General features: G+C 43.0%; 1 protein-coding gene across 3 annotated transcripts in view; it reads left to right on the forward strand.

Moving 5' to 3' along the window:
• The window catches only part of LOC126259995 (SPARC-related modular calcium-binding protein 2), an 860,600-nt gene that overhangs the window by 563,735 nt on the left and 282,211 nt on the right, over positions 1-14,654 (forward strand). For all 3 annotated transcript variants that reach the window (XM_049957136.1, XM_049957139.1, XM_049957137.1), the window contains exon 2: positions 6,014-6,194. In XM_049957136.1, coding sequence (XP_049813093.1) covers positions 6,014-6,194 — 181 coding nt within the window. The remainder of the gene's footprint in view (positions 1-6,013; positions 6,195-14,654) is intronic.

The following is a 14,654-nucleotide window of genomic DNA, read 5'->3' on the forward strand; positions in this document are numbered from 1 at the left end:
AACTGCTAAGGTCATCAGTCCCTAAGCTTACACACTACTTAACCTAAATTATCCGAAGGACAAACACACATGCCCGAGGGAGGACTCGAACCTCCGCCAGGATCAGCCTCACAGCCCATGACTGCAGCGCCTTAGACAGTCAGTACATAGAGCCTGCCTCTCTCACTGTGCCGATATCGTAGACAATTTAAGCTTATTGTCAAAAATTACTGTGTACGCTTTTGGCTACCTTGTTTTGAGATTTGATCTAATAGTTATATTTCGAATCTTATGAGATTTTGATCTGTTTCCTGTTATACTGTACCAACGAAAGAAGTGGTTCCAATTGTCAATTTCTTTAAAAGCAAATTTTTAATGTTGAATGTTTTTATAATTATTTCTCTTCTTGGCAATTTTACGCCAGTTAATTATTCCTAGAGTCCCTTTGAATTTTCCCTAAATAAGTACTCGTTTTTTTTTTTTTTTTTTTTTTTTTTTTTTTTTTTTAGATTTATTGCCTGAAGTGATACTGAATACTTAAGAAATTGTGGAAGTAATTGCTTTTCGTGTTAGTGCCCTGATAATGGCAGTAATTTCGTATTATACTATCTATTTTAACCTCTTTGGAAACATGTTGCGTCATTCTTAGAAGATTCTTTATCTTGTTTCTTGTTAGCTTTGTAGAATAATATTGTGTGGCTTTAAATTTTTTCCTTGTTGATGGATCTGGATCCATTTAGAGCGCCCTTTAATTTTCTAATTAATCAGTTGCTCTTGTTAGCTCCTGGCACTTGTTACTTATGTAAGACAAGTTTTTATATTTATCGAACGGTGAATGTTGTTGAAAAGAAAACCTCAAGAATCCAGTCCTATTTGGGTCCTTTCCCGAAAATCCTCAGAGCGTCGGATCAGTAACTCAAAGAATCAGTGCAACGTATTAAGTCAAACAGTACCTGATCGAATACACTCAGTATACTAAGTACGCACTTACTCAGTACAGTTATGTATTACTTGACCTAATACATAGTATTTATTACGTAAGTTATACGTAGTATTATTATGTATGTTATTGACATGTTGATGGTAATCTGCTGAAACGCTTGATTGGAACAAATGAAATGCGATCAACACAGAAGAACTTTGTGTATAACGTTGCCAAATTAGTACTGGGGTGTACAGCAGAATGCTCAGAATACGAATAGATTTTGTTTGTATTTTTAGTTTGTTTTATACACTGATAAGCCGAAATATTATGGCCACTGCTCGGCTAGAAGGATGCCGCTTGATGGCGTTGCGGGCACGTGACGCAGTAACAAAAGAATGTAAACAGAGATATGGGTTGAAAATGGGGAAATGAATTGAGGAGCGCCGGAACAAAACCCGATATATCCACTTTTGCTGTATTCGCGTGTTTGAGCTGTAGGGGGGAGATACGGGAGTAATAATACATGCTGTCACAAAATAATTTTCAGCACAACACGACATCAAGTGTTTCATGGTGTGTTTCTTCTTTTCATAGCTTGTGGAGCCATTTAGAGATCACTATTTGTTACTTGCTGTATTAACAGCAAATGCGGATTAATCGGTTTTTGTTCCGGCGCTCCACCTTGATATAAGCGACTTTGACAAAGGGCAGTTTGCTATTACGCAGAGCCTGTGAACGAGTATCAGCGACAAAGCTGGTTGAATGCTCCCGTGCTACTGTCCTGAGCACCTCCGGAAAGAGACAGATGAAGATGAAACTAGCATTGGCGCTAAACGGTTGCAAGTTCAGGACTCTTCTTAAAGCGTGGGGTGCGGAGCGTTGTCTGCTCTGTAAAGGAGGATAGATGGTGATTTGTGGTATCTCTGCCGGAAAAGAACAATTCTGGTGTACGCGCAAGTGTTTCGGAGCACACCATTCATCGTACATTGTCGAAAATGGAGTTGCGCAGCAGACCACCCCTATGTGTTCACATGTTGACTCTACGACATCAACTACGATTGCAGTGGGCACGTGAACATTGGTCGTCTCTACATCTACATGATTACTCTGCAATTCACATTTAAGTGCCTGGCAGAGGGTTCATCGAACCACAATCATACTATCTCCCTACCATTCCACTCCCGAACAGCGCGCGGGAAAAACGAACACCTAAACCTTTCTGTTCGAGCTCTGATTTCTCTTATTTTATTTTGATGATCATTTCTACCTATGTAGGTTGGGCTCAACAAAATATTTTCGCATTCGGAAGAGAAAGTTGGTGACTGAAAATTAGTAAATAGATCTCGCCGCGACGAAAAACGTCTTTGCTGTAATGACTTCCATCCCAACTCGCGTATCATATCTGCTACACTCTCCCCCCTATTACGCGATAATACAAAATGAGCTGCCCTTTTTTGCACCCTTTCAATGTCCTCCGTCAATCCCACCTGGTAAGGATCCCACACCGCGCAGCAATATTCTAACAGAGAACGAACGAGTGTAGTGTAAGCTGTCTCTTTAGTGGACTTATTGCATCTTCTAAGTGTCCTGCCAATGAAACGCAACCTTTGGCTCACCTTCCCCACAATATTATCTATGTGGTCTTTCCAACTGAAGTTGTTCGTAATTTTTACACCCAGGCACTTAGTTGAATTGACAGCCTTGAGAATTGTACTATTTATCGAGTAATCGAATTCCAACGGATTTCTTTTGGAAGTCATGTGGATCACCTCACACTTTTCGTTATATAGCGTCAACTGCCACCGGCCACACCATACAACAATCTTTTCTAAATCGCTTTGCAACTGATACTGGTCTTCGAATGACCTTACTAGACGGTAAATTACAGCATCATCGCGAACAACGTAAGAGAACTGCTCAGATTGTCACCCAGGTCATTTATATAGATAAGTAACAGCAGAGGTTGGTTCAAATGGCTCTGAGCACTATGGGACTCAACTTCTCAGGTCATTAGTCCCCTAGAACTTAGAACTAGTTAAACCTAACTAACCTAAGGACATCACACACATCCATGCCCGAGGCAGGATTCGAACCTGCGACCGTAGCGGTCAACAGCAGAGGTCCCAGGACGCTTCCCTGGGGAACACCTGATATCACTTCAGTTTTACTCGATGATTTGCAGTCTATTACTACGAACTGCGACCTTCCTGACAGGAAATCACGAATCCAGTCGCACAACTGAGACGATACCCCACAGGCCCGCAGCTTGATTAGAAGTTGCTTGTGAGAAACGGTGTCAAAACCCTTCCGGAAATCCAGAAACACGGAATCAACCTGAGATCCCCTGTCGATAGCGACCATTACGTCGTGCGAATAAAGAGCTAGCTGCGTTGCACAAGAACGATGTTTTCTGAAACCATGCTGATTACGTATCAATAGATCGTTCCCTTCGAGGTGATTCATAATGTTTGAATACAGTATATGCTCCTAAACCTACTGCAAACCGACGTCAATGATATAGGTCTGCAGTTCGATGGATTACTCCTACTACCCTTCTTAAACACTGGTGCGACCTGCGCATTTTCCAATCTGTAGGTACAGATCTATCGGTGAGCGAGCGGTTGTATATGATTGCTAAGTAGGGAGCTATTGTATGAGCGTAATCTGAAAGGAACCTAATCGGTATACAATCTGGACCTGAAGACTTGCCCGTATCAAGCGATTTGAGTTGCTTCGCAACCCCTAAGGTATCTACTACTAGGAAACTCATGCTAGCAGCTGTTCGTGTTTCAAATTCTGGAATATTCCATTCGTCTTCCCTGGTGAAGGAATTTCGGAAAACTGCGTTCAATAACTCCGCTTTAGCAGCGCAGTCGTCGGTAACAGTACCATCGGCACTGCGCAGCGAAGGTATTGACTGCGTCTTGCCGCTTGTGTACTTTACATACGACCAGAATTTCTTCGGATTTTCTACCAAATTTCGAGACAATATTTCGTTGTGGAACCTATTAAAGGCATCGCGCATTGAATTTCGCGCGTCAGTAAATTTTAGCCAATCTTCGGGATTTCGCGTTCTTCTGAACTTTGCATGCTTTTCCGCCATCATCGAGGTGAACCGTGGCCCGAAACGTGCACCGCGCCAAGGACACACTGGTGGGAGCAGTACGAGTATTATGCTATGGGAGACATTCTCCTGCGCTTGCATGGTACCTGTTTTGTAATCGAAGACACACTGGCAGCTGCGAACCACCCGCATCCCTTCATGCTTGATGTTTTTCCCGACGGCAGTGTCATCTTTCAGCAGTATAATTCTTCGAGTCTAGAAGCCAAAAGTGGCTTCATTGGTTTGAGGAGCATTCTAGTGAACTCACGTTGATGTCTCGGCGACCAGTTTCGCCTGATGTAAATCATGTGGAATCCATCTGGGTCGCTATCGGGCGCCATTACCGCATACGCAAACCAGCGGCCCGTTATTTACGGTAATTACGTGACCTGTGCGTAGACATATAATGCCACGTACCTCCAAAAACCTACCAACAAAATGTCGGATCCCTGATACGCAGAATTCGTGATGTACACTATTGGCCATTAAAATTGCTACACCACGAAGATGACGTGCTACAGACGCGAAATTTAACCGACTGGAAGAAGATGCTGTGATATGCTAATGATTAGCTTTTCAGAGTATTCACACAAGGTTCGCGCCGATGGCGACACCTACAACGAGCTGACATGAGCAAAGTTTCCAACCGATTTCTCCTACACAAGCAGCAGTTGACCAGCGTTGCGTGGTGAAACGTTGTTGTGATGCCTCTTGTAAGGAGAGAAATGCGTACCATCACGTTTCCGACTTTGATAAAGGACGGATTGTAGCCTATCGCGATTGCAGTTTATCGTATCGCGACACTGCTGCTCGTGTTGGTCGAGATCGAATGACTGTTAGCACAATATGGAATCGGTGGATTCAGAAGGGTAATACGGAACGCCGTGCTGGATACCAACGGCCTCGTATCACTATCAGTCGAGATGATAGGCATCTTATCCGCATGGCTGTAACGGATCCGTGCAGCCACGTCTCGATCCGTGAGTCAACAGATGGGGACGTTTGCAAGACAACAACCATGTGCAAAAACAGCTCGACGACGCTTGCAGCAGCATGGACTATCAGCTCAGAGACCATGGCTGCGGTTACCCTTGACGCTGCATCACAGACAGGAGCGCCTGTGATGGTGTACTCAACGGCGAACCGGGTGCACGAATGTCAAAACGTCATTTTTTCGGATGAATCCAGGTTCTGTTTACAGCATCATGATGGTCGCATCCGTGTTTGGTGACATCGCGGTGAACGCACATTGGAAGCGTGTATTCGTCATCGCCATACTGGCCTATCACCCGGCGTGATGGTATGGAGTGCCATTGGTTACACGTCTCGGTCACCTCTTGTTCGCATTGACGGCACTCTGAAGAGTGCACGTAACATTTCAGATGTGTTACGACCCGTGGCTCTACCCTTCATTCGATCGCTGCGAAACCCTACATTTCAGCAGGATAATGCACGACCGCATGTTGCAGGTCCTGTACGGGCCTTTCTGGATACAGAAAATGTTGGACTGCTGCCCTGGCCAGCACATTCTCCAGATCTCTCACCAATTAAAAACGTACGGTCAATGGAGGCCGAGCAAGTGGCTCGTCACAATACGCCAGTCACTACTCTTGATGAACTGTGGTATCGTGTTGAAGCTGCACGGGCAGGTGTAGCTGTACACGCCATCCAAGCTCTGTTTGACGTAATGTCCAGGCGTATCAAGGCCTTTAGTACGGCCAGAGGTGGTGGTTCTGGGTACTGATATCTCAGGATCTATGCACCCAAATTGCATAAAAATGTAATCACATGTCGGTTCTAGTATAATATATTTGTCCAATTAATACCCGTTTATCATCTGCATTTCTTCTTCGTGTAGCAATTTTAATGGCCAGTAGTGTATTTCTTTCCAAAAAAAAGGACAAACTATTAAGCAGGTGGTCATAATGCTTTGGCTCATAAGTGCATATCGACAGCCCTTCTAGATTGCCATCAGTATGATGGGACGGCATTGCGTCGTGTTGCAGGAGTCTCAGCTGGTGGTGGAGCGGTGCGAGGCGCAGCTGCGGCAGTGCGAGCGCAGCCGGGCGCAGGGCGGAGGCTCCGTCTGCGGCTCCGACAACAACACCTACCACACGCTCTGCCTGCTCGAGCAGGCCGCCTGCAAGGGCGACAACGTCACGCTGCTGCACCGCGGACGCTGCAAGCGTGAGTCCTCCAGCCTGTAGTCTTCTACAATCGTGCAACGCTGTAGGAGCCTCAGTTTTTTTGTGGAACATTGTGTCATTAATACAAGCATGAATTTTTTCTGACGTAGCAAAGGAAATCATTAGTTGAGCTTCACGAAGTTCAATATTAGGTCCAATCTTCTTTCTCATATTTTTAAATGGTCTATCATTCAATACATATCAAGAGGAATTAGCTCTTTCTCACTGACATGAAAGTGAGCATTTTGTGACTTTTTGGGGAGGAGAGGACGGGGGAAGCGAGGAAGGGAAATCATTGTTGAAGCTTCACTAGGTTATCGGATCAATCTTTTTTCTTGTACATCTAAATGGTCTGTCATTTCATACAAAAGAAGCAGAATTAGTTCTTTATCAATGACATGAGCATGAGCAGTTTCTAGTTCTTTTTGGAGGAGGGGGAGGGGATGTGGGGACAGAGGCAGGAGGAGGGAGAGAAATTATTTTTTAAGTACCACAAGGTTCAATATTAGACCCAATCTTCACTGAATAACAAACAACGTTGCAAGTTGCGAGACGTGCCGCCTAAAGTCCGTCAGCGTACACAGTCGCATTTTCTGCCGAAAGGGTGGCAAGTGCTGGCGCCTATAACTTCGACGCTCTGTAGCGTCGTTGAGTAACGTTTCTGGACACGGGTTTCTATCCTCCATTTGTTTCTCAAGTCACCCTCCACAACCCCTTGAAGTTTGTCGCAACATTTGTGGGACACCCTGTATGGAGAATGGGGATGAGTTAGTACGTAAAGCGGAATCTTAAAAACCTTTGCCCGCAGCTCGTGGTCGTGCGGTAGCGTTCTCGCTTCCCACGCCCGGGTTCCCGGGTTCGATTCCCGGCGGGGTCAGGGATTTTCTCTGCCTCGTGATGGCTGGCTGTTGTGTGATGTCCTTAGGTTAGTTAGGCTTAAGTAGTTCTAAGTTCTAGGGGACTGATGACCATAGATGTTAAGTCCCATAGTGCTCAGAGCCATTTTTTAAAAAAACCTTTGCATTTACAAATTGACGAAAATTTAAAGTGGAAGAAGCATGTCAGAGACCCTTAAACACTCATTTCAGCCTCTTTTACAATTTATTGTCACCGTAAGTCTTGTAGAGAACCAAATCAGCAAAATAATGTCCTTTTCTGGGATACCAGTGCGTAATCTTAAAGACATATAATTTCCATTGCACAAACGTATGTCATGATTATAATATGTGATGCTTATCCACGATCGTCTTCTAGACAATTATGTAAGGCATTGTGTAATTTAACTACTCTATCGCAGTAAATATTTTCTATCACGAAGTTTCTTGTAAATGTTCCATCGGAATTCAGAACGAATAACGACGTCCAAAATTACTAAATTAAAAAAAGTTCATTACATAATTTTACTTTTTCTTACAAAGGGGTGGATAACGCTGTTATGAAAATCCTTGAACAATTGCCGAGAGACACTAAATAACAGACAGAAAGTTAACTGCTAGAAAGCAATACTGTATTTGAAATTTAGCAATGAAAGTTCATTCTGGGCAACCCTTACTGTTCCACTGAAGATTTTTTTCACTTGTTAGTTTATTTAGTTCAAAAACATAAGGTACTTACTTCTGTTACTAAACCAAATATTTTTTCTGTTGCGTGAACTTATCTGTAAATGTTCAGAATTCGATCATGTTAATAAAACTAAAGACCTGTAAATTAACTCATTGCAGTTCATAACGATCTATCGAAAAACTGACCCAAGCAACATGTAACTGACCGACTAAATACACTAGTTTTCTGGAAGACGTGGTCGATAGTATCGTTAGGGACCGTGAACGCTATGTGCGGGTGCAATGTGATTGCTGTGCGCAGGTGCAAGCCGAGTTAGTGACACTTTCCTCTCAGCTCCAGGTTTTGTTTGGCTTTGCACAACTCGAGGCCTCAGTAGATGGGCATCACTTTTGAGGGTGGGCCGTGGGGATCCAATGGATGTCCAGCACGAACCACGATTCTGCCGATTGGACCGCACCAATGAACCAGCTCGCACTGAGGTTGACCTGTCACTCGTGGACGAGTGGGAGTTCGCCTCATGACCTCATGACGTGGCGTGCTACAAAAGACTTCCTGGGCGGCCGAACGTAAGGCCTCCCCGATTACTCTGACGAACAGGTTCCAGGTGCTTTCTGGGCTGACACTGTCCCTCAGCCAGATGTCAGAGGAAACCTCTCAGACAGCAAGATCCACGCAATCACTGAGAATGGGATAGTTGGTAGTTGGGTGCTCAAATATTAGACATGTTATGGAGGCCCTTTGAGACATTGCTGCGAGGAGGGGAAGAAAGCCAATGTGCAATCCGCGTGTATTCTGAGTGGAATCATTCCAGACGTGGAACGGGTCCTTCCAGATGCCACGAAGAGTACAGGCTGCAGCCAATGCAGGTGGCAGCTCACGTTGGTACGAATGACGTGTGTCGCACTGGATTAGAAGAGATTCTTTTTCTAGTTTCTAGCGGCTATCAGAAGAGATAAAGGCTGTCAGTCTTGCTTGCGAGATGAAAACATCTCACCATGTGCACGTAGTCGACAGGACATATTGCGGACTTCTAGTATAAAGCCGAGAGGATGGTCTGAATCAGAGGCTCATACGGTTCCGCGACCATGTAGGCTGAAGATTCCTCGACTTCCGCCATAGCGTGGCGGGATTCCGGGTTCAGCTGAATAAGTCATGAGTCCATTACACGAAGGAGGCAGCTACAGCGGTAGCGGGGGCGGTGTGGTGTCGACTGGGCGGTGTTTTAGGGTCGAGAGTCACGGGGAAACACAAAAAGAGCTTCAGTCGCAAAGGGTGCAGAACGAATAAAGGAGAACGTAGATCTAGGAACCATCGGTATAACGGTTGTAGATCGTCGTAACTATGTTGGAAAACTCCCGGAGTTCCAAGCGCTAAAAGAAAGCACTGATGCTCAAATCGTTATAGGCACTGAAATTAGCTCAAACCGGAAGTAATTTCAGCCGAAATTTTTGCGAAAGACCTAACTTTGTTCAGAGAGGACATGCTAAATACTACTGGCGGTGGCGTGTTTATTGCTGTTAGAAGTACTCGTAGCTTATCTTGTACCGGAACTGAGGTAGATAGTTCCTTCGAGTTAGTATGGACAGAGGTCATTCTTGGCAACCGGAATAAAATAGTAATTGGATCGTTTCATCGTCCTCTCAACTCAGATGATACAATTGCTGAAAGGTTCAAAGAAAACTTGAGTCTAACAGTTACCCGACACATACAATTATAGTTGGTGTTGGCTTCAATGTACCCTCATATGTTAGCGAAAATACATGTTTAAATACGGAGATACACATAAAAAAACATACGAAATTGTGCTAAATTCATTCTCTGAAAATTATTTCGAGCGTTTAGTTCATGAGCTCACTTGAATAATAAACGGTTGTGAAAACACCCTTGACCCTTTGGCAACAAACAATTCTGAGCAAATAAAAAGCATCAAAACGCATACAGGGATTGGTGAACATAGGGTTGTCGTAGCGAGACTGAATACCGTAACTCCCAAATCCAAAATATATCCATTAAAAAAAAACTGATAAAAGTTCACTTGACGCCTTCCCGGGAGACAATCTCCAACCCTTCCGAAATAACAATGTGAGTGTAGACCAGTTGTGGTTAGAATTCAAAGAAATATTATCGACAGCTATTGAGAGATTTATACGAAACAAATTAACAAATGACCGAGTTGATCCTCAATGGTATATAAAACAGGTCAGAACACTGTTGGAGAAACAACGAAAAAACCCTGTCAAATTTAAACGCAAAATCTTCAAGATTGGCGATCTTTTACAGAAACTCGAAATTTATCGCGAACTTCAGTGCGAGATGTTTACAATAGTTTCCACAACGAATTTTTGAAACCTGGCAGAATATCCAAAGAAATTCTGGTCGTATGTGAAGAACAAGAGCGGCAACCGGAATAAAATAGTAATTGGATCGTTTCATACCATCAATGCCTTCTCTGCGCGGTAGCAACTGAAGTACTATCGATGACAGTGCTGCTAAAGCAGAGTTACTAAACAAAGCCTTCCAAAATTCCTTCACCAAAGAAGATGAGGTAAATATAGTAGAATTCGTATCAAGAATAGCTGCCAACATGAGTAAATTAGAAGTATCCTCGGAGTAGTGAAGCAACTTAAATCACTTAACAAATGCATGTCTTCCAGTGCGGGTTATATATAAGAATTAGGTTCCCTTCAGAGTATGCTGATGCATACTTCACAATCATATAAAACCGCTCGCTTGACGAAAGATCCTTACCCAAAGACTGGGCAGTTGCACGGGTCCAACCAATATTCAAGAAAGGCAATCCACTAAATTACAGGCTCACATCATTAACAGCGATGTGCAACAGGATTTTGGAACATATATTGTGTTCGAACATCGTGAATTACCTAGAACAGAACGGTCTATTGGCACACAATCAACACAGATTTAGAAAACATCTTTCTTGTGAAACACAAAACACTCACAGGAGGCGTTCAGTACTATCGACAAGGGACTTCAAATTGATTCCATATTTCTAGATTACTAGAAGGCTTTTGACAATGTACCTCACAGTCGGTTTGTAAGCAAATTGCGTGCTTATGGAATATCGTCTCAGTTATGCGACTGGATTCGTGATTTCCTGTCAGAGAAGTAACAAATAGTAGCGATCGACGGAAAGTCATCGAGTAAAGCAGAAGTGATTTCTGACTTTCCTCAGGGTAGCGTTGTAGGCCCTCTGCTGTTCCATCTCTATAAACACAGTTTAGGAGACAATCTGAGTAGCCATCTTAGGTTGTTTGCAAATGAGCTGTCGTTTATCGTCTTGTAAAGTCACCAGAAGATCAAAACAAATTGCAAAACGATTTAGAAAAGATATCGGAATAGTGCGAAACTTGGCAGTTGACCCTAAATTATGGAAAGTGTGAGATCACCCACATGAGTGCTAAAAGGAATCCATTAAACTTCGGTTACACAATAAATCAGTCAAATCTAAAGGCCGTTAATTCAAATAAATACCTAGGAATTACAATTACGAACAACTTAAATTGGAAAGAGCACACAGAAAATGTTGTGAGGAAGGTGAACCGAAGACTGTGAAACGACAGTGCTGGAAAACCTCTTACGTTATTTGATTTTCAAACAGCTGAGCAAAACTGAACGTACACAGACATTTCTCTCTTTACTTATTCTGATCATCACTAAACTGACACAATATTTTTAGCGCAACGCAGTCTGACTTTTCCCCACAAAAGAATGGCCCAGACTAATAATAACCTATACCTTTCATGAATCACTTACCTCACAAAAATCTTCGTTACTCGAACTACTACAACACAGCGAGCGCCAATACTGCCAGCTAAATAATAGATTCTAACTACTGAAGGCACTAACTACTGATAGGCATAGTTAGCAAATGAAAGATTTTGATAGAGAACAAACAGTGTATTTACCTTAATAACGTTCAAATGTTATCATATACATATCTATCAATTCATCACATCCATCTTTAAAAATTTCCTTTTTCTGGCGGACACACGTCCAGGTCGTCCGCTTACAGTAATCTCTAAAAATTCTGCCATCGCTCTCCCCACATCCACTGCTGCTGGCGGCTCACCTCCAACTGCCCAACGCTACGCGCTGTTCACATGCAACTGCCCAACACTAAAATAGCGAATATTCCAACAATGAGTCCAACCAGCCACAGACTGCACACAGCACAGTCAGTGATTTTCATACAGAGCGCTACGTGGCGTTACCAGCGTAAAAACCTAAATAGCCTAATTACAACTGCGTTTTGTTGGCAGAAGACTTGGAAGATGCAACAGATCTACTAAAGAGACTGCCTACACTACGCTTGTCCATCCTCTTTTGGAGGACTGCTGCGCGGCGTGAGATCCTTACCAGATATGATTAACGGAGTGCACCGAGAAAGTTCAGAGAAGAACAGTACGTTTCGTGTTATCGAGAAACAGGAGAGAGAGTGTCACAAACATGATACAGGATTTGGGGTGGACATCATTAAAACAAAGGCGTTTTTCGTTGGGGCGGGATCTCCTCACGAAATTTCAGTCACCAACTTTCTTCTCGGAACGTGAAAATATTTCACTAACGCCGACCCACATAAAGGGAGAAACGATCATAATAATAAAATAAGGGCAATCAGAGCTCGCACGGAAAGGTACAGGTGTTCGTTTTTTCCGCTTGCTGTGCGAGAGTTGAATAACAGAGAATAATAATGAAGGTGGTTTTATGAACCCTCCGCCAGACACTTACGTGTGATTTGCTGAGTATCACTATAGATGTAGATGTAGAGCAGCATGCTCCGTTTTTCTCGGCAATACTAAGCTGACGAGCTCAGTTGTCTCTATGATGGTCATAGTTTGAACTACATAGGTTCCCAGTACTCCGACAGAGCTGCACGAAGGGTTACTGGTTTCACAAGATTGTCAAAGGTTTCTCCCATTTCTGAAAATCAGGATTGTTAATAATAGCACGAAAGCTCTTGCCAAGTGGCGGCACAGTACAGTGTGTTGCAATTAGAAGTAGAGAGGACAGATCCAACGGGAATACCCATGACAGAGGTTAAGTGTTTATTGGCTAAAAGACAGAAAAGTTAAACACTGTAATTGCAGCAGCTGTAGTACTAGCACTGAAGAAGATTCTGCAGAATTTTAAATCACCATGACTATATTAGAGACTTTACTTCAATTCACGGTCAGCTAGCGAAAATCGTCCATTGTCAACTGGTAGGTGCATGTAAAAAGCGCAAACATTAATTTCGAAGTAGCTCTTCATCCTATCACACAAATAAAACCCCGCCGAAATCCATAGTTTTGACACAGTGTGATCATCAAATAGCCAGTGAGCCATAAGGGCAATAGTCACGTTACCTACTCATTAAAACGTAGTTATTACTAGCGATCGCCAACGACTTAATAAGCTTCATTATATATGTATTCAGCGCCACAAAATTATCTTGAAATCGCAAGAACTTGTCAACTTGTTAGGATGGATTGTGTAACAAAGTCGATTGTTCTATATATTTTTTAAACTAGAAATTGACCGTTTTTGTAGACTTTGGCCTAAACTTGACTTCTATGTTTTTTTTTTTTTTTTTTTTTTGTCATCAGTCTACTGACTGGTTTGATGCGGCCCGCCACGAATTCCTTTCCTGTGCCAACCTCTTCGTCTCAGTGTAGCACTTGCAACCTACGTCCTCAATTATTTGCTTGACGTATTCCAATCTCTGTCTTCCTCTATAGTTTTTGCCCTCTACAGCTCCCTCTAGTACCATGGAAGTCATTCCCTCATGTCTTAGCAGATGTCCTATCATCCTGTCCCTTCTCCTTATCAGTGTTTTCCACAGATTCCTTTCCTCTCCGATTCTGCGTAGAACCTCCTCATTCCTTACCTTGTCAGTCCACCTAATTTTCAACATTCGTCTATAGCACCACGTTTCAAATGCTTCGATTCTCTTCTGTTCCGGTTTTCCCACAGTCCATGTTTCACTACCATACAATGCTGTACTCCAGACGTACATCCTCAGAAATTTCTTCCTCAAATTAAGGCCGGTATTTGATATTAGTAGACTTCTCTTGGCCAGAAATGCCTTTTTTGCCATAGCGAGTCTGCTTTTTATGTCCTCCTTGCTCCGTCCGTCATTGGTTATTTTACTGCCTAGGTAGCAGAATTCCTTAACTTCATTGACTTCGTGACCATCAATTCTGATGTTAAGTTTCTCGCTGTTCTCATTTCTACTACTTCTCACTACCTTCGTCTTTCTCCGATTTACTCCCAAACCATACTGTGTACTCATTAGACTGTTCATTCCGTTCAGCAGATCATTTAGTTCTTCTTCACTTTCACTCAGGACAGCAATGTCATCAGCGAATCGTATCATTGATATCCTTTCACCTTGTGTTTTAGTTCCACTCCTGAACCTTTCTTTTATTTCCATCATTGCTTCCTCGATGTACAGATTGAAGAGTAGGGGCGAAAGGCTACAGCCTTGTCTTACACCCTTCTTAATACGAGCACTTCGTTCTTGATCGTCCACTCTTATTATTCCCTCTTGGTTGTTGTACATATTGTATATGACCCGTCTCTCACTATAGCTTACCCCTACTTTTTTCAGAATCTCGAACAGCTTGCACCATTTTATATTGTCGAACGCTTTTTCCAGGTCGACAAATTCTATGAAAGTGTCTTGATTTTTCTTTAGCCTTGCTTCCATTATTAGCCGTAACGTCAGGATTGCCTCTCTCGTCCCTTTACTTTTCCTAAAGCTAAACTGATCGTCACCTAGCGCATTCTCAATTTTCTTTTCCATTCTTCTGTATATTATTCTTGTAAGCAGCTTCAATGCATGAGCTGTTAAGCTGGTTGTGCGATAATTCTCGCAATTGTCAACTCTTGCCGTCTT

The sequence above is a fragment of the Schistocerca nitens genome, chromosome 5 (assembly GCF_023898315.1).
Source record: "Schistocerca nitens isolate TAMUIC-IGC-003100 chromosome 5, iqSchNite1.1, whole genome shotgun sequence".
NCBI lineage: Eukaryota > Metazoa > Arthropoda > Insecta > Orthoptera > Acrididae > Schistocerca > Schistocerca nitens.